The sequence below is a fragment of the Gymnoscopelus microlampas genome (genome assembly GCF_963454915.1).
Source record: "Gymnoscopelus microlampas genome assembly, chromosome: 9".
Taxonomy (NCBI): Eukaryota; Metazoa; Chordata; class Actinopteri; order Myctophiformes; family Myctophidae; genus Gymnoscopelus; species Gymnoscopelus microlampas.
Window position 1 is genome coordinate 37287002 of NC_139946.1, and position 20144 is coordinate 37307145.

Here is a 20144-nt window from a genome sequence, read left to right on the forward strand (position 1 = left end):
AAAACATCTCCACCCTCTTCTCTCCAGTTTCTGCATTTTACGCAGAGTGTTACAGTAAGAAGATCCAGTTCAACGCTCACATCTGGACTAAGTCGAAGTTCCTAGGGATGTCAATAGGTGTCCACAATATCGGCCAAGGTATATAGAACTCTGGAGGACTCGCTCACACAGTGAAAAGCTTAAGTCACTTTCATGAACAGCCACACATTTAAACAAAAAGTGTTGTGCTGTGTGTAACACTCATTTGTGTTTTCCTGTTTGTGGTCCAGGCTGCGTTTCATGTTTGGAACATGACGAACACTACATCCTCACTTTCCCTAATGGTTACGGCAGGTACTTCTTCTTCTTATTAATAATAACATCTACAGTATATTTACAAAGGGTTTTTCATTTCTATATAATACCACCGTTAGTGTTTTCCAGAATAAATAATATGGATGGGTGTCAGTTTCATCTGAACATTAGTGTGTAAGGGATAATTTATACTTTGTCGGGCGACCATGGTGCTTGATTAAATGGATTTTCAACTGAAGCTTGTATAGCTTCAGTTGAAAATCCATGTTCCATCCGTGTTCACACCCGCTTCTATCTCTTCAGGTCAATCCTGACGGTGCCATGGGTGGAGCTGGGTGGGGAGTGTACCATCAACTGCTCCAAGACGGGCTACAGTGCCAACATTGTGTTCCATACCAAGCCTTTCTACGGTGGCAAGAAACACCGGGTCACTGCAGAAATTTTGTAAGAGGTCCCCTCTCAAATTGTGTTGTTGCACAATTTTAATGGATTTCCGTGTCATCCCAATAATAAGCTGTTAATTTAGGGTGTGTTCACACTACTCGCCTGTTATGAAGAAAAAGCACTGCCTAAAGGGCTTTTTCTGCAGAAAATCTTTCATCTTCCACAACCTCGTCCAGGAGCTCTGTTTGGATGAAGCTTGTTCTAAAGCTTACTTCAGGCTAAGCTAGGGGCAATTTGAAGACCTATTGTGGAGGGTTGAACCAGCAATCTCGAGACACAATATATCGTAATTGGTCAACTAATAAAAGGTGGCCTTGACACAACATAAGAGCATTTCTCAAAACAGTTACACTACTCAAAATGTTTTGCTTAGCCCCCCAAAAAATTGCAATGACCAGCGTCTTTTAAAAGCAATTGCCTATTGTGCTATCTACACCATAAAGTTGCATTTTGGTTATTTCTCCTAGATTTTAATGTAAAAAGGAGGTGCCTATTTTTTGAATGGAGGATAGTGTGAACATGCCCTTCTGTCCATAATTTCACTCATAGCCTCGAAACTACAAAGCATTACATTAACCTATTTGACTTGACAGTTGGTTTGAATGTGTCCCCTCTGCAATATCATCAGTAGGGTGCTTAATTCCATGTAGTATTAAATGCATGAAATGATGTGGCCCAATGGCATTTAAAACGCTGAGGGATTCAAAGGACCAAATTGCATACTTTTTAGGCATTTGAATTAAAACAAACATTGTTCTTTTCATGTGCTTTTTGCAGTGGACCTAACGATAAGAAGTCTTTCTGCTCCATAGAGGGAGAGTGGAATGGAGTGATGTTTGCCAAGTGGGCATCTGGGGTAGGTTAATTTTAAACTGACTTTATTAGATTTTATTTTTTGGCACTTTTCACGTCAAGGTATCCTGACCAAGGTGTGATTGGCAAGCAGATCCTCTCCAAACACTGCTGATGAGTTATCATCTCCTAACTGCTGTTTTTTCTTTTTTATTCTGGCAGGAGAACTCATTGTTCATAGATACTAAAAAGATGGGACTCATTAAGAAGAAGGTTCGGAAGCTGGAGGACCAGCTGGAATATGAGTCTCGCTGGTGAGAATGAATGAACATGTTGCTATGGGGAAATTATTACTTTGAATCCGACACTTTATAAACATTAAGTAATAAGAGTATCAAACTTTGGTGTCTATTGCACCTGGTCTCGTTACACATCTTCGCTGTTCTGGACATGTGAACATTTCTCCTGTTTGCAAACATTATTATTAGAAAACCATAAAGACGGGGTGACTTAACAGTTAGGGTGCATACCACATTGGCCCAATACCCTGATCAGTGGGTCCCCAGTTTGATTCCCGGTCAGCCGGACAATTTGCGGAAGATCATTCCCTTACTCTCTATTCACATTTCTCGTCTCGCTTTTGAATAAAGGCTTAAAAATACCAAGAGAGTAACTTTTTTTTTAAATACTCCTCTTATACTTTGGTACAAATTTAAAAGTGTGCATTGTGGAAATTCCACAACTATATTCTTAACTGTTGTATACTAACATTATTATGGGACCCGTCCAGAAATTAACAGCTGGTCCGCAGTATCACTGAAGAACATCAGGTTCTCAACATTTTACTGCTGTAAAGTAGCCAGGAAAGAGTTTCTTTGTGGTACATTTCATGAATACTGTGTTGTTGAAACCATACTAGTGATCTTCGCCTATGGGACTGCTCATGAAAACAAAACGGTCTCTTATTGTGTATTTATATCTTGACCCTTCAGCCTGTGGAAGGACGTGACACTGAACCTGAAACTGAAGTACATCGATGCAGCGACAGAAGCCAAACACCGGCTTGAGGAGAAACAGAGAGCTGAGGCCCGAGAGAGGAAGGAGAATGAACAGCAGTGGGAGACGAGGGTGAGGCTTACTTACCATCTAAGCGGTTCTTCATTTGTCACTGGGTCATGTGACAATTCAGAAACCAAACAACACATGTTGCTGACCAGCTGTCCATGGGGCTGGCTATATTGTATATCGTTATTATTCCTGATAAATAGACAGATTCGTATCTTTTGCTTCAGTAGTAGTCAAATAGCTAAGTTGGATATTAAATGATGCTGCTTCATATGATGTAGTTTTATTTTAGGAGCATTTTAGAATAGACTTTGTTCAACTAAATTGAAAAGGGTGCACTTTAAATGTCTTGAATCATGGTGATGATTCTTTGTTTTCCTCTTTTCCAGTTGTTCCACGAGGATGGAGAGTGCTGGATCTATGATGAGCCTCTACTAAAGAGATTAGCCTCTAAGGAAGAGCACTAGGGAAGACGGCACACAATCTGACACACCCATCTCACACACACACACACACACACACACACACACACACACACACACACACACACACAAACACGACACCAGAGTCTTCATAAGAACTCTTTTGCAAACCACTTCTTATCCAAGCCTTGGAATGACTGACTGATGATTGAATATGTACACAGCTTTGCATTTGACGATAAAACAATGTTGAATGAATTCAATGGGGAAAAAAAAACTTCAAAGATGTATAACGAAAATTAGTAAAGCTCCTCCACTCGTTTGGTCAACTCCACCTCCACCACCAACGATACTGCTCCACCCTCCCTCCGTAAGGCCACCTGATGCAGAGCTGAGATCGGATTTTCCATGCATCTCCACTTCCTCTGCGTGCCATCTCTCAACTTCAACACCGAGCCCTTCAGCAATTCCACATGAGGAACCCAAGAAGCTCTCTCCCTGTTTTTGGGTGGAGGTGATAGTGTTCAGATCAAAAACAAACCTCGACAAACGAAACAGCATTCTACATCTCAGGGAATCTGTGAGGAAAGAAAGCTGCTGTCCCCCTCCAAGTGTCTGACAGCTTCATACCGTGGTGGGACTCAATCATCACAACAGGGTGGGGGAGGATTTAGCCACTTGCCTAAAACTAGTTACAACTGTTGTTTATATATAGATATGTATGATCAATATATAAATATATATTCTTTTTTATTTTCCTCTTTCCCTCTTTTTTTTTCATTCTTTCAATAGTTTAAAAATACTTGAGGATAATCATTCCACTTTACTTTTGACATTCTTTCTGACCCTGTTTCTCATACACCAACATTGCCTCTGCCTATGGATTAACCATATTAACCCTGACGTCCCTATTTTGGGCATGTCATTATAGGCGAGAATCTACAAGCTCACAACGCGTCACATGCGATGAGTTGTGAGCTTGTAGGTCGGCTATTTTCTCTCTGCGACATTGCCGTGAGTATAAAATGGGGCTTAAGTGGTTAATGCTTCAACATCCTTTTTCTGTCTATGCTGCTATCCAAACGCAAGCCCAGAGTTAAGTTGTAGGTTCTAAAAACAATTAGACTGGACAAAAGCTGTGATAGATTTGTTAGATGTAGGCAATATATAAAGCTGTTTTTGTGTCATCAATGGATGCAATTATACATTGACTGCACTTGTATCAATGAGCTCCAAAATGTGTAAAAAACGACAGACAAAATACCGGGCTCTTATGGTCCACAGGAATTGGTCTGGAAATATTTCCTGGTGGGTTTTAAAGCCATTTATGGCCATATGATTGTTTACTCATACTGTAGTGTTTCCAGATTATTTAATAGCCAGGTGATGAGGCTAGCGATGGGCAAGTAAGTAAAGTCGTGTCTTATTCTATTCCAACTCTCACCTGCAGTCATTCTTTCAAAACACATTGCTTGCAGAAATCAATGTGTGTTGAGAGGAAACGTAACGAGGATGCAAATACAAGCTTTTGAGTCACACCAACTGTTTTTAAAGGTAATGAGTCCAAATTGTTTTTGATGGTTTTGGTCTTGTTGGCTGGCATGTTAGCCTATGTGTAACGTTTTTCTATCAAAGATATATGACCAACCAAAAAATGGCTTACTGCCCCAACCTATTTAAATCCTAGTTCAATCTCCCATACATACCCACTTTAGTCAAATCTTAATGTGGAGTAACAAAGAAAATGATGGCTTACCTTGTAAAGTGTGATGACAGCTGCATTTTGAAAATAAAATAAAATGGGACATTCTATAATAAAATGATTGCTGGCATAAATAAGCTGCTCATTAAGAAATACTATTTGTTAGGTAGCCTACTCGCTTATAACATTTGCTTACACAATAACACGTCTGAGGCAGAAATAATTCTGTGAAGTATTGAGTAATATGTTTCAGGTAGGTTTTTTTCTAAATGCATATACAGTATTTTGGAATAAAGCCCTTAAAATGTTAACTTTTCATGTGATATGAGAGACCAAGAGTGATATATTTTAGAAGTTTACTGAGACATTCAGTGTGCCCTGTTACCTTGGATATTTCAACAACTAAGGTTTTGTTTATTGTTCCTCATAGATACTGTATTTGACTAGTTGATAAAGCACGTTGATTCACAATTTGGCCTTGGGAGTCTCTTAAAAGGTGGTTTTGACTATGGAAAGTTATAATTATGCATATTTGGTGATGTGTGCCTACCCACCCAATGATATCCTATGGTGAAAAATCAACATGCAGGCTGTACTGTAACAGTTCGATTTAATTTATCATCTGTCAAAGTCAGTTTTCTGGGAATATGCCAATTAAAATTAGCAGAGGTTGTACAAAATTCCAAGCCATTGTTTTTTTCTCCCTTCATGTTATGTCTGTAAATTATATTGAACTGAGGCTTTGCCACACATTTCAATATCAGTATCGCTTGATAGAAAGCAATCAATACAAAATGTATTTTTTATTTCATTCTGATCATAACCATTGATTGTATCAAAGTTTCCTGTTTGTTGATGCATAATAGGCCTATTAAATCTCCATGAATTTACTCTTAAGAGGTATTGTGTTTACTTAACAAGCCAGGTACATGATGATAGACATAGTTTTTGTTTTTGTTATAGCCTAATGTTGAGGCCAATGGTGTAAGAGCATTATCAAGAGGTGTCAATCAGAAACATTTAGGCCTATTCCAGATATTTACATGTACTGGGAATTTGACTTGTCCACTGTAAATAAGTAGATCAGTAGCTATGCATTGATTGATTGATGTACTTTATTTAGTAAGACATGAGAACAGTACATGACAGTACATAACAGTACATGGAAGTACAAATTCGCAATACAAGGTCTACTAAACTGGATAGCTCATTAAGCACTTAGCTTGTTTAAGATGAGATCCCCATGCACACAAATCATGTTGACATATAAGAGACAGACAGATATACACACTACTATACAGAATGTCATACAATCAGTTTACAGGTTACTGGTATGAAGGGTGAAAAATATGTACAAAAAAAGAAAGAGAGGGGGGGGGGTAGGTTAGGTTAGGACATGGGGCCATTTTTGAATTGCAGCCTCCTGAAGGTGTATCTTTAGGGCATTTTTGAAAGTGAGTAGGGTTTTACACTCCTTTACTCTTTTTGGTAGGGCATTCCACATTTTAGATGAATAGCATGAGAAAGAGTTCATTCCCTTTGTTGTGCCAAATCTGGGTTGAACATGGTTTGTGGAGCTGCCTCTGGTGTTATGATCATGGACTTGATTAACATTTTGGAAGTATTTTGACAAATACAGGGGGATCCCAATGTTGTGGTGTATCTTGAAGACCAGGCCCATAGCAAGTTGCTGTACTCTGTCCTCAACCCTAAGCCATCCAAGCCTAGTAAAATGATCAGGGGTTAGATGGGTTTTGTAATTGAGGCCAAGAAGTAGCCTTACAAGTTTGTTTTGGGATGTTTGGAGCCTTGTTTTTAGGGCCTTGGAGGTGTTGTGATACCATGAAGTACATGCATAATCATAATGACCTTGTATGAGGGCCCCTACAATAATCTCGCATAACCATGACGCACAGGACGGACAAGTTAAATTACAAGATACAAAAAACATAAGACATAGTCTGTAATGGGGGGATGGTCAATAATGCAGTACACTTTGTTACATATTTAAGGCAGCAAAGAAGAATTTGAGAGAGGTGTCAATCAGAATCGTTTGACTTGTACAGTGTTGTACTGCTGCTAAGGAACAGTAGGTGGTGCAATTGGGAGCAGTAAATGGTCTATGGATGGTTGCTTGTTGGATGTTCTGTTCTGTTACATTACGTCTGATGGATTGATTGAATACTTAATTTAGAAGTTTGCAGGGAAAAAAAGTACAGTTTAAATACAAGGTCAACTAAATAGCATTGAAAAGCCCATGAAAGCCTAATGACTTGTTTCAAATGGGGTCCCCATGTACTCAATTCATAGTGATGTACTCAATTCATAGTCTGTCTAACATGACATTTGATATTTCCATATTAAAACGACATTTCGGCAAAAGATTAGCTCACATTGTTTATTATGTTATTGCACTTATGTTTTACATTCTCTCTAAATTGGTGAGAGTAGGCAGCACTCATCAGCTACTTTAGATAGTTTAACATGACTTTATGGCTTTGTGGAGGGAAAGTAGAACCGCCCTTTCCCATAAGGCTGTGCGGCTTGCCTATATAAACTCCATCCGCCTCATCTTATCCTTCTCTTTCCCTCTGCTTGTTCCTCTGAGGTACGTTGAATGTGGCTTCCTTCTTGGCACGATTTCTATGAGTTTAGTAGTACATTCTGGTAACATGTCATTATTTCTGTATACGTTTTTAATGTGTTGTTACTTATCCTGTGCAGCACTGTTAACTTCAAGATGCTTGCAAACAGTCTTAATGTTGCCAACTTTGCACTAGCATTAGCAGGCCTGCTTCACCACGTGTGTCCAACACGCAGTAACGTTGTACTTTTTCTGTAGTTGCAATTATTGGCAGTTGCGAATGTTATCTTTATTTCTAAAGTGTAGTTGCTTATTTAGGCTTGCTTAAAAAAAGTGCTCATGTGGCCTAGTTTATTCTTTTGGGCTTCTTTTCCTAGCCCTGGTCGCTTATTTCTCTCGACTCTCGCGGTAAGCAGGCAACACTGCTAGCTAACAAGCTAATGGCCTGATAGCTCATACAGCAACCCTTGCAACAGTGACCCATGCTCTAAATGATGATTATAAGTGTTGGTAGGGACATCTGACTATTGTTGAGGAAACGCCAACCATTCTGATCGCATGGGTCAAGAATACTGAAAGCTTAAGTGCCATGAGGGGGCGGCCATGCATATATCTAACTATGTATAGCCTAGTTGTGGTTATACGAATGGTTTGTCTAAATGTGTTTTCACCTCGTTTCAGGCCTACAATTGACAACGAGATGGATGCTATCCTTAGGTAAGCGACCTTAAAGTGATTTGGTTGTGTTGGTGTATTGTAGAACAGTGGTTCTCAAATGATTTTCGTCAAGGATCCCCAAATTGACACTTATTAGCCCACAGCTCTAGCAGTGGTTCTCAACTATTTACATTTCTAGGTTTCAGTTTGATATGCATGCATTAGGCTATGGACCCCATTTGATGGCATTTCTATCTGTGGGGCCCCATTTATATTAAGTCAATGAATGTTAATTTAACTCTTGAGTGTACAAATGGAACCAAATGGCTTCCATTTGTACACAGAGTTACAGACCCATGCAGTCTATTTGGTTCCTATCATTTAGCCGGGGGCCCCCTGGAACTCTCAAGGACCCCGGGGGGTCCCCGGACCCCACTTGAGAACCACTGCTGTAGTAAAGTTTTATCACTTGACTATGACCCAAATGACACAGCCTAACCTTTTGTCTTAAATCTATATCTTGTTGGCAGATGACTAATTGTCTTAATTCTTGTTATCAGGTCTAACATCTTGTGTTCAGCACGTGCAAGTCATGGAAGCGGCAAAGGTACAAAACATGACTAATGAATAATGGCTCATCTAACACTGAAGTCAATGATGAATTTATATATAAGAGTAGTGGACAGATGTGATATCTGATTAATTATATACTGAGACTTAGCTGTGAATAACGTCCTTGTACCATTATCCATCATTGTGTAGTAAATTGAGTTTCCTTATTAGGTATTGGCTAGACTGAAGATATGGGGATACTAATGGTTGAAGGTATGTATGACTTAAAAGCCATATGGTGAAAGTAGCTGTGCCGATGATGACAATTATTTGCTACTCTTGACAAAGCATGATGATTCAATACCACATTTCTCAGTTCTGAGGCACATATGATCACCTGTAATTGACTGATCTCTGAAGTAAGTTGATATTCAGCTAACCATTTGTATACATTTTTACAGACTGTGGCAGCTTTGCTGACCAGAAGCACTGCAGCATACAGAACAGGTAATGAGGATATTGTGTCTTTAGCCTGTACTTGTACTGTCAATGATGATTGTTTAAAACAATGGGAATCTCTCTGAAATTAATGAAAGATGCTTGTTTTCCTGATGGCAGTAGATGCTGCACAACTCTTGCACATTACTTTATGCAATTTTTACTTAACAGTTTGGTTTCATTTTGCAGATGACCGTGTTGTCTAGGAATGATGACTTGTGGTCAAGTGAAGTTTGGAAGTCAGTTTTCCCAGGTAATTCTAACTTGTCCATTGCCGATATTCTCTTGCACATTGTAATATTACATTTGGATGATAGAATATACCCATGCTTAAATGATGAATATTAATGTTGGTAGGGACATCTGACTATTGTTGAGGAAACGCCAACCATTCTGATTGCATTTTCTAAATGAAACATGCATGCCTACGGTACATGGCTATTTGGAAGCAACGCTAATTTTCTTACTTTCTTAGGCTGGCGACTGGCTCCGCAGTGAGAAGGCCGGGCTCCTTATGAAAAGGTGAGTTTAGAATTTGGATCTGTAGTGTTGATCCATGATATAATGATGATCGCATAGTTCAGCTGATAATCTGTGATGAACAATCAGCATAAGTCTTTCGCTCCTATCTGATGTATCATCCTGTCTATATAAACCAGTGAATTATCACTGCATCGTATTGATTGTCAAATCTGTAACAGGATTCTGGTTGAAGATGGTGAAGGTCCCCAGAGGTTGCTTTTTGGTGACTCCCCAGTGAGGAGGCCGGGGCTACTTATGAAAAGGTCAGTTTCGAATTTACAACTCTTATGGGTTTCTGCATGATACAATGATGATCGCATAGTTCAGCTGATATCTATGATGAACAAGCAGCTTAAGTCTTTCGCTCCTATCTGATGTATTAATCCTGTCTGTATTAGCCAGTTCATTATCACTGCACTGTATTGATTGTCAAATGTTTTACAGGATTCTGATTGAAGGTCCCAGAAAAGGATTTTGTTTTTGGTAGGTATTATGGTCCCTTTCATGCACTTGACACTGTTTCTTGATACGATGATGATCGCATAGTTCAGCTGATAATTGTGATGAAAAACTAGCATAAGTCTTTCGCTCCTATCTGATGTATCAATCCTGTTTATACTAACAAGTACATATGAACTGCACCATGTTGATTGTCAAATCTATTCTATTATAGGATTCTGGTGAAATGTGATTTGCAGCTCGCCCACAGAGGTTGTTTTGGTAGGTATGGCCATTTAAGCACTCAGTGCTTTTTCGTTGACAATCTTGACATGATGATTCTGAATCAGGTCTCTGATCCTTTTGAGGATAATTTTCTTCTATTAACTGATCTAGATTGTTAAAGTGTACACATAATTTGTTCTTGAAGTCGAGACTGCTAATAATGTATTCCTGTGTTGCCTTTGCAGGTGATGTGCAATTCATTGAACTGTGGAAGTTGATGGAGGTTACCAGAAAATCAGGAGTGAGTGCAGAAACTGTTGCGTCTGTGTCAGAACAAGTTATATTGGATCTTTTCCTAGCATGGCTGGATACGATGACTATTGGAAACTTGTATTGATTCATATAAACTGGGTTACAAGGCTTTTTCCCAGCTGCTCCCGTCGTGTTCTGTAACTTTCTAGTTAAAGAATCCAATATAAGCATGCATCATACTTTAGAAGTGAGTACATGGACTGACCATGTGATTACTGAAGTACATGCCTAGTTTTACGTCTGACCTGTGTGATGATAAAGTACATGCTGACCAAACCATGGAGTCGGTGTAATATTAGCTCTAGCTGAACTGGTCGGTCTTAAGATGTGTTTGAATGAAACATCTGCGTCTTTGCACTTTTTCTAATGTCCACCTTTTCTTCAGGAATGGCGACACCCTTTGGCAGTCTGGTGGAATGGCACAATTTCTGAGGTAAGACTCCATAAATGGAAAAGTCATGGCTCTATATGGGTTCAATGATGTCTTTACAAATGTCTGACCTGAACATCAATGTGTGGACAAAGCGTTTACTGAGTAACCTTTTGTGTAATGAATTGCTCATTGACCTATTGGTAACCTTTTATAACTTGGTGTTTGTGCTCTTCAGGTGACTGGAATCTGGATTGACATGGTAAGAATTTCAAGAAAATAAATTAAAGTTTACATAAAGCCTTTGTCTTTAGACTGGCACGGCCAAAAGAGCCTGTTCATAATTTGGTTGTGGCTTGTGTACCAGTACCCATTTTCTGCAAACTTTGAATCCAGGAGCATTATGGGTTACTTGCCCTCTAAGCATACCCAATCTTGGCAATCGCTAAACTGAAAGCGTTTCACTACATGAAATTAGACTGACTTGGATCTGGGTATTCAATGCTTCGTGGGTATTTGTTCAGGAGCCACTTCCTATATTGGCTTGATGCTCTGTTGCCATTAAACCCAATTAACCTATGATGAAAAGATTCTGCCAAATGAATACCATGATTATACTCCTACCGTTCCATATTTCTTCTGAGGTTGTGTAAAAAATGTAAAGACAAGTGTTTGCTAAATATTTTTAGTTACTGATCATTCTTTGTCTTGTCTCATCAGGTTGCTACTGTCAGGGGATTCCTGAAGGTGGCTAGACTCTGGATTGACATGGTAAGCGTTACAAGAAAATAAAGATTACACAAAGCCTTTGCCTTTCTCTAGACTGGCATGGCCAAAAGAGCCTGTTCTTAAATTGGTTATGGCTCTTGTACATACCGTTATCTGTAAGCTCTGAATCCAGAAGTATGGGGTCAGTCCTATGGGTTAACTGTCCTCCCATATTAGTATACTTGACCACACTAAGCATACCCCATACAAAACCTTAACACTACATGAGATAAGTCTTGGCTCTGGATATTCCAATCTTGACAATCACTAAACAAAACCTTAACACTACATGAGAAGTCTTTGCTCTGGATATTCAATGCTTCATGGGTATTTGTTCAGGAGCCATTACCTATATTGGCTTGATGCTCTGTCTCCATTCAACCTATGATGACAAGATTCTGCCAAATGAATACCTTGATTATACTCCTACCGTTCCATATTCCTGAGGTTGTGTAGAAAATGTAAAGACTACAGTGTTGGCTACATATCGCTAGTTACTGATCATTCTTTGTCTTGTCTCATCAGGTTGCTGCGGTCTGGGGGATTCCTGAAGTTCACTGTTTATATTGTGCCTTGCTGTGTTGTGCCAATAAAACTTTCATAGCTGTTCAACAATGTTACAAAGTGCTGTACAGAAAAGGAATGAATGAAAATAAAACTATGCACTTGATTGAAGCATACTTGTTTACTTTTTGACAGTTACTTGGAACAGCAAAATTTGTGAAGCTGATGTGGTTTAAAACCCCTGGGGAAACTAAAGTTTCAGCCTTGTATTACTTTAGTTCATTATGAAACTGTTTCAAGTTGTGTATAGCTAGTGTGTCATTTCTTGCTTAGATCTTCCAGTCTGGATTTTCCATGTCGGAACCGAGCCACGTTGCGCAAATCTACAATGTGCTTGGACTCTATACAGTTCCCATGAAGACTGTACGTAGGGTTTGGGTGTTTGTAATTTCTATTCAGGAGTTAAATTATTAAATCTAAGGATAGGGTTTCTAAACTGTCTGGAATACTTGGTGAGGTCACTAGAATAGGTTATGGTTGTGGCCATTGATATTTTTCATCAGGGATTCCCAAATTGATCTAATGTTCAAAAAAATATGTATTGCTGGTATGTATATAGGTTAAATGTGGCTGGGCTGGATGCTATCAACTAATTAAGCTGAGGACCCCTGAGGGTCCTCAGACCCCACTTTGAGAACCACTGTACTAGAGCAGCACCTGCTACAGACAGGATGTGACGCAATCATGGAGCGCGTCCTATATTTTCCACTGTTGCCATGTCTGCTTATTATAAGCGTTTTTGGGCTTGTTAAAGTTGCTTATAAATATTGGTGGTTGCGTTTTTTTGGGGGGCCTGCTTCCTAAATGTCTAAAACGGTGGTTCTCAAACATTTTCTTGTCAAGGACCCTCCCCCTGTGACACATATTTTGTGTAGGGGGCACACAATACCATCTAAAAGTATTGTGTGGCCCCTACCCCTACCAGAGTAGTGTTAAAATGTTTTTTCAAAATGTTTCACTTCAAGATCGTTTTGGAAAATGGCAGCTCACAACGCATCGCATTGTAGATCTGCCATTTTCAAATATCCGAAGCTCGTCTGACCTAGTCTCTTCTTTTGAGCTTGTTTTGCTAGACCTGGTTGCTTATTTCTCTCGCAAAACCTGGCAACACTGCCTAGGAGCGCGTCCTAGAATAGAATGCGTAGGCCTGTTTAAATGGATATAAGAGTAATTGAGCTACTCGGCATATTTCATTGACGGACACAAATTGGCCGCATCATCACCGATGTTTCTGTTCTTGGTACCTGTACTTTGGGCTGTGTCCACAAAGGCAGACTTCTTCCAATTTGACAGCATTTCCAACGCGTCCACGTACTATTTCAATTATATCTACTGTAATATATGGGAGGGGGAGTGTCAGCCAAATCAAGATGATGCTACTCAACAAGGTAGGAATTATGAACACAGTCAATCTGTCATATATTCTGTTTTACGTGTTTTAGCCTCGTATATTCTTCCTTTTATAAATGAACGTTAGCTAAGGCAGTGCTGTAACGGATACAGGATAGGTGGGCACTATAGGGACATCTGGGCACCACGATGTAAAATTGGCTATTTTGTCCAAAATGTAAAATATGTATTACTTAAGTAATGTAAAGTGTACATGATGTGAACATGCACGGTACATCGTTATAACAATAAGTAATGTAAAGTATACATGCACGGTACATCATTATAATAATAAGTCATGTAAAGTAGGCTATACATGATGTGGACATGCACAGTAGCCTACATCATTATCAGGCTTAATGTTAACTTCTTGTTTATGCCCCAAAATGACTGGATATACAGGTTTTGTAGCAATTTGTTGAAATATTAGACCTTAATTGTCGAATGTTTAAGCATGTTCTAATCATGTATACTCTACTTTACTTAAAAACATTTTCCAAATATTGTATTTTTTTTTTTACAAAATAGCCAATTTTACATCGAGGTGCCCAGATGTCCTATAGTGCCCACCTATCCTGTTACCCTCTGAATGATGTACTGTCTGAGCTCTATCTATTACCCGATCTGTGCTTACAATGTATTGTAAATGGTCCATTATCAGTTCCTACACGGGACCTTTGGGCAGGATTTCCTCAGGACTATGTTAGCCTGCTTCACCAATGGTATTGCAGCCTGGTTCAGTGCTGTGATTCTGGGGACTGCAGGATAACTAACAATATCACAGGTATCACATTCCACATTCTTATTTTGCATGTGTTTTAGCAGTTTTATTATGCCTTAATTGTCTATTCAGTTTGTTTCATTGAGAGACATTGGAAATACATATAGTGTTTCTATGTTTGGGATGATATTTTTTGTTTGTTTTATGTTATGTTGATGATTTTTTGTGTAAATCCTTTTGACCAAGCTTATGACTGTACTCCTGCTGTTTGCGTTTCTGTCTAATAAAACAATCAATCAATCAATAGGCTCTAAATATTATTTAAAATTTGCCTGCATGTATGCTATAGTATATTCAAAAACGTTTAGATATTTGCATAATTCTAATTATATCTGTAGCCTACTACGGTCATTTTATTTAGCAGAGGATACAATTGTGGGTTATGGGCACTTCACCTTTATGTGTGGTTATTAACTTCCAATATAATGTGCACATTCAGGCCTTGCCAGTGATCTGCAGTTGAAGCTCCATGGGCAGCACCTAGCTCAGTCTGTGGTTCTGAAGGCTGTTCAAGGTTTTGTCGACAACCCAGAGTCCAATAAGCCTCTCACCCTCTCTTTCCACGGTTGGTCTGGCACGGGCAAGAACTATGTTGCCCGGATTTTGGCTGACAACCTGTACCGGGACGGGGTGAAGAGTGAATGTGTGCGCCTGTTCATCGCCCCCTTCCACTTCCCGCATGCCAGGCTCGTGGACACATACAAGGTGAGACAGACTGTCCAGTGCCCCAGTTGGCATAGAGATGATCAGTACATGCCCAGTCCATGGCAGAGAACCATGTGAAATTTGTTCTATGGACCCTGCAGTCAGAACTGTGTTTTCTATGTTTCTGTTTGTTTTGTTTTATTTATTTGCACAATAAAAAAACAGTACAAAGGTAACATTAGTAAAAGACACAGAAATAAGTGCAGGTGAGAAAGGAAACCCATATAGGGCTTATACAATGTGCCGATCTTCTTTTGAATAGAGCAGCCCGAGTAGCCTTACATGTGAATGATTATGGTCATGGTCAACATGGATACTTAAATTAATGCTTCAGATTAAATATAGGCCCTTTGTATGTACAGTTTGTATGTATGTTTTTTGGAACCTGTCAACCAGGCATTCTTCCAACTAGGTAATAGAGCAGGGCATATGTACACCAGATTTTACATAATCTTTGCACTGGATTTCAAAATGATGTTGACACAGTTTTATTTCACAACTCAATCAAGATTATACTGGTATACTGAGTAGTAGCCTTTTAAATAAATAAGATAAAACTCTACAAATGTGAACTCTGTAACATTTGGCATCCTCTTATATCAGTGCTTGGTCCCTGGGGGAAAAAAAGAAAGATAACAAAATAATATTTTTACTGGAAGATGAACCAAAATATTAGCTTTTTTTCGTGTTGATTCGTGTGTGTGTGTGTGTGTGTGTGTGTGTGTGTGTGTGTGTGTGTGTGTGTGTGTGTGTGTGTGTGTGTGTGTGTGTGTGTGTGTGTGTGTGTGTGTGTGTGTGTGTGTGTGTGTATGTATGTATGTATATGTATATATATATATATATATATATATGTGTGTGTATATGTATATATATATATATATATATATATATATATATATATATATATATATATATATATATATATATATATATATATATATATATATATATATATATATATATATATATATATATATATACATATATATATATATATATACATATATATATATATATATATATATATTTATATGTTATGCTTTGACAGCCCTAAAGTCAATGTCCAGTGAACAGTACACCTCAAATTGGGGATCAATTAACCTCACAGAAGATGTTATGCCTAATCCTCCTAACCTAGAAATATAAATCTTAAGGAATCTTGTGATCACAGACTCTTTTCCCTCTTCCCAGGTCCAACTGAGAGAGGCTATCCGGGACATGGTGTTACGCTGCCCTCAGACTCTCTTTATCTTTGACGAGGCTGAGAAGCTCCACCCGGGCCTCATTGATGCCATCAAACCGTACATGGATCACTATGACAATGTAGATGGTGTCAGCTACCGTAGAGCCATATTCCTCTTCCTCAGGTAAAACTGAACTACAGGTACAACTTGTAGCGTACAAGTCCAAAAATGTTACACTTTAAGGGCAAGACCACTTTGGTAGAGGTTTGGGATGTGTAGTTACCTTGCCATGATGTAACTCCAAAGGTGGACAAGAAAATAATTGCTCCATTGATTAGATTAGATTGATTGTAAGTCTGTTACATATTAGGTATGAGATTTGAGTGGGCAAACCTAAATGCCTCAAACTTCAACAACCAATGTCTGTTTGTTCTCTCATCAGTAACATAGGTGGAGCAACAATCAATGATGTCGCATTGGACTTTTGGCACTCTGGTCAGAACCGCGAGGATATTGGCATGGAAGACCTAGAACATCGGCTCCGAGCTGAAACCATGGATTCCCAAGGTACATATTGTGTGCAAGTGTTTTCTTTTTTGTTTAAGGTGAATTTTGGGGCTTTTTATGCCCTTTATTATTGATAGGACAGTAGGCTGACAGGAAATGGGGAGAGAGAGATGGGGAGTGACATAAATGGTAAATGGTGCATTTATGTAGCGCTTTTATCCAAAGCACTTTACATAGATTGTGCATTACATTCACCCATTCACACACACATTCATACACCGATGGCAGAGGAAACCATGCAAGGCACCAACCTGCTATAGGGAGCAATTAGGGGTTCAGCACCTTGCTCAAGGACACTTCAACACTAACTCTGGGGGAGACCGGGATCGAACTGGGAACCTTTAATTACTCTTTAAGAGCTAGTTCTTCCTACAACACAATGACTCTCCATTTTTGGGAAAGACTGACTTCATCATAAATATGATGTCAGAGATCCACAAGGGAGTCCAGCTGTTTCTGGACTCCGTCTTGTTATTTTACAGAACCAGACAGCAGAAAAGCTAGGGAGAGGGAAATGTAACTACCTTGGAATTTCTTGGTTACTACACTGTATTTACACACCTGTTGTTTGGCCTGAGATTTTCTATGCGTAACTGTTTCCTGTGCAGGTGGATTCTCTCAGAGCGAGCTAATGTCAGGTCACCTGATAGACTTCTTTGTGCCATTCCTGCCACTGGAGTATCGTCACATTAAGCTGTGCGCACGCGATGCCTACGCTGCACGAGGTCTTGAGGCAAATGAGGGTACACTGGACGAAGTGGCTAAAGCAATGCTTTATGTACCCAAGGAGGAGAGGCTGTTCTCAGCCCAGGGCTGCAAGTCCATACCTCAGAGGATCAATTTCTTTCTCCCCTAGACAGAGAGATAGAGGTAGATCTGGAGGAGTACTGAGTTTGTATTACTAGCCAGCCCATCTGCACACAGCGCCACAGATGAGGTGGGCCTTCTCTGCTCTGTTCTCAGTACCCTCCCCCCCACAACACATCCACACACATGTCTGCCCCACCACACCAAAACACACACACACACACACACACACACACACACACACACACACACACACACACACACACACACACACACACACACACACACACACACACACACACACACACACACACACACACACACACACACATACATGTGTCTGTCCAGCTCCCTACACAGAATCAAATATGGAGCGTTACTTTAACACAGAGGGAGTGTCAAAGTGTTTTCCCCTCTCAGAGTGAAAGTAACCCCTCAGATTTTACTGTGTAGGTTGGAGAAAGCCGAGTGGCAGGGCAGTTTTTCCCAGTATTACTGAGAAATACACCATGCCCCCTCTTGCAGACATGAACACTGTTGCAGAGGAGCATGGCCGCTTGTCTCCACCTGTCTACAAAGAACCTATGCACTGCCGAGACAGAGAGGTAACGTGGATTTTCACATCCCGAGTGTTCCTTTCACTAACAGTAAAATCCTGACATTTAACTCTGATAGTGTACAAATGGAACCAAGCGGACATTTTGGTTCCATTTGTACACTCTCAAAGAGTTAAGTGCATTTCCATCATGACACACAAGATTTTGTTGTCCTCTAACCTCAATTCATATCTGAGATGCACTGTTTTTATGTTTAAACAAGGTCAAAAGTAATATTTTAGTATTTGCATGTCTAAAATTGTGTTTGGTTGTCATCTATTATCTTATTTGCTACATAACTGTACCAAATGTATTTGTTATCTTGCATAATATATGTGTTAACTTGCCTCATATTGTTGTATGTATTTTTGTGGAGTCTGCACATGCACATTATATAGATTCATGCCAACTTGGCATGTTGTGACTATTGGAAAGAAATATGATGTGGAATTATCGTACAAGCACTGTCTATGATACAGAATGTGTCATAAAAAAAAGAGAGAAAAGTTGGAACTATGTGTATGAAGAGGAATAATTCCATTTTAACCTCAAATGTTTCATTTATGTATGTTTTTTAATAATGGTGTTTTAAATAATTTATTTGGTTGAGATTGATCATGCTTTGGTCTTCTTGCTTATATCAACTTCATAAATATATGATCATCAGCCATTCTGAGTTCAGACCATCATCTGTGTCTGTCTTTCATTTCTGGTACAGTTTACTTGGTTTTGCTTTGATTTGCTCTAAGAAGAAAAACAGCTTTGATTTTCTTCGTGTCTCTTTGTCACCCTCTCCCATAAAGTAGCCTGCCCTATATACACGCCTCTGTATTAGTCTGAATTAATTATTCCAAATTCATGATGCTGAATTGTTCTGAGACTGAGTTATCAGGTACCCTGGTGGCTGGTGCTCAATCAGTCGAATAAAAACTAGATTGCATTTGGAGAGAAATAAAACATCTCAGTTGAACAGTTAAGATGTTTGAAATTATTGATTATCTTTAATGTTTAATCTGAAGCAGAAATGTGCTTTTTGATGTCATCCATTACTTCTACCAATTCAATGGCATGATGAATTAACAACATCCATTCATTTATGGTTGATACACACTCAGCCATCATCTTTTCTGGGGAGTGAATGATCGAGCAGACGCGTGGTCTCCTCTTATTGGCCATTATAACCTCTGTGGAAAGCATGGTTGCTATTTTGAATTAAAACGTGTGATCCGGTTTAAAGCCCGCCTATCGTAGTCGGTTATTTGCACACGCTCACACATGCATACATTGTTTCCGTATCCGCTCAAGACCCAGACCGGATCTGTGACTGGTGAAGCGAGTTGATCCTGGTCTAATGCGATTGGTCAAAGACATTTGCGCTTCCTGATGGAGCCGTCGTCCAATGAGACGCAGACATCTGTTCTGAGGCGAGAGGAGAGCCAGTGCCAGTGTTGCCATGTCCGCTTATTATAAGCGAATTTGGGCGTGCTTGTAAATATTGGTTGGTTGCGGGTGTCGGTTTTCTTGGGCTATTTGGCCTTGTTTCCTAATGTTGTTTAAACCAGTGGTTCTCAAACATTTTCATGTCAAGGACCCCCAAATGAACATGTAGGCCTATTTGTCTGCAGACCCCCATCTGAAAATATTTTATGTTAGGGAGTTAAAATGCTACCAAAAATCCACTTTTTTCACATTTTCTTCAATATATATTTTTTAAATAGCAGGTCTACAAGCTCACAACGCGTCACATCGTGACGCGTTGTGCGCTTGTAGATCGGCTATTTTCAAATAGCCGACGCATATAGGTTTAAAGTCCTCATGTGTGACCTAATAAGTTGCTTCTTTTTGGCTTGTTTTCCTAGATCCGGCCGGTTCCTTATTTCTCTTACACGACCTGGCAACACTGAGA

At 39.4% G+C, this 20144-nt stretch overlaps 3 protein-coding genes across 12 annotated transcripts in view; all 3 read left to right on the forward strand.

Annotated features, from left to right (window-relative positions):
- The window catches only part of osbpl9 (oxysterol binding protein-like 9), a 46492-nt gene extending 40883 nt beyond the window's left edge, over nucleotides 1-5609 (forward strand). For all 8 annotated transcript variants that reach the window (XM_084065676.1, XM_084065677.1, XM_084065678.1 and 5 more), the window contains 7 exons: nucleotides 28-138; nucleotides 270-333; nucleotides 598-738; nucleotides 1516-1594; nucleotides 1753-1844; nucleotides 2523-2658; nucleotides 2985-5609. In XM_084065676.1, the coding sequence (XP_083921802.1) occupies nucleotides 28-138; nucleotides 270-333; nucleotides 598-738; nucleotides 1516-1594; nucleotides 1753-1844; nucleotides 2523-2658; nucleotides 2985-3062 (701 nt within the window). In that variant the 3' untranslated portion in view covers nucleotides 3063-5609. The remainder of the gene's footprint in view (nucleotides 1-27; nucleotides 139-269; nucleotides 334-597; nucleotides 739-1515; nucleotides 1595-1752; nucleotides 1845-2522; nucleotides 2659-2984) is intronic.
- Nucleotides 5610-7306: 1697 nt separating this feature from the next.
- LOC311051894 (uncharacterized protein) lies at nucleotides 7307-12320 on the forward strand. Of its 3 annotated transcripts, XM_084066610.1 has the most exons (14): nucleotides 7307-7327; nucleotides 7985-8020; nucleotides 8521-8567; nucleotides 8744-8785; nucleotides 8974-9019; nucleotides 9200-9263; nucleotides 9486-9532; nucleotides 9712-9795; nucleotides 9977-10015; nucleotides 10206-10252; nucleotides 10441-10496; nucleotides 10893-10940; nucleotides 11116-11139; nucleotides 11598-12320. In XM_084066610.1, exons 6-14 carry the CDS (start codon nucleotides 9219-9221, stop codon nucleotides 11667-11669), a joined length of 462 nt encoding a protein of 153 aa, XP_083922736.1. In that variant the 5' UTR covers nucleotides 7307-7327; nucleotides 7985-8020; nucleotides 8521-8567; nucleotides 8744-8785; nucleotides 8974-9019; nucleotides 9200-9218; the 3' UTR covers nucleotides 11670-12320. The 3 variants fall into 3 exon arrangements, 1 of the variants encoding a protein (XP_083922736.1); XR_014601444.1 differs by having other exon boundaries at nucleotides 10893-11648; nucleotides 12171-12320; XR_014601445.1 differs by having other exon boundaries at nucleotides 10893-11139; nucleotides 12171-12204.
- Nucleotides 12321-13416: 1096 nt separating this feature from the next.
- Nucleotides 13417-17691, forward strand: tor3a (torsin family 3, member A; the record flags this gene model as incomplete). Its single annotated transcript, XM_084066975.1, has 6 exons — nucleotides 13417-13597; nucleotides 14260-14382; nucleotides 14819-15084; nucleotides 16276-16451; nucleotides 16711-16835; nucleotides 17444-17691. Exons 1-6 carry the CDS (start codon nucleotides 13435-13437, stop codon nucleotides 17689-17691), a joined length of 1101 nt encoding a protein of 366 aa, XP_083923101.1. The 5' UTR covers nucleotides 13417-13434.
- Nucleotides 17692-20144: the final 2453 nt, after the last annotated feature.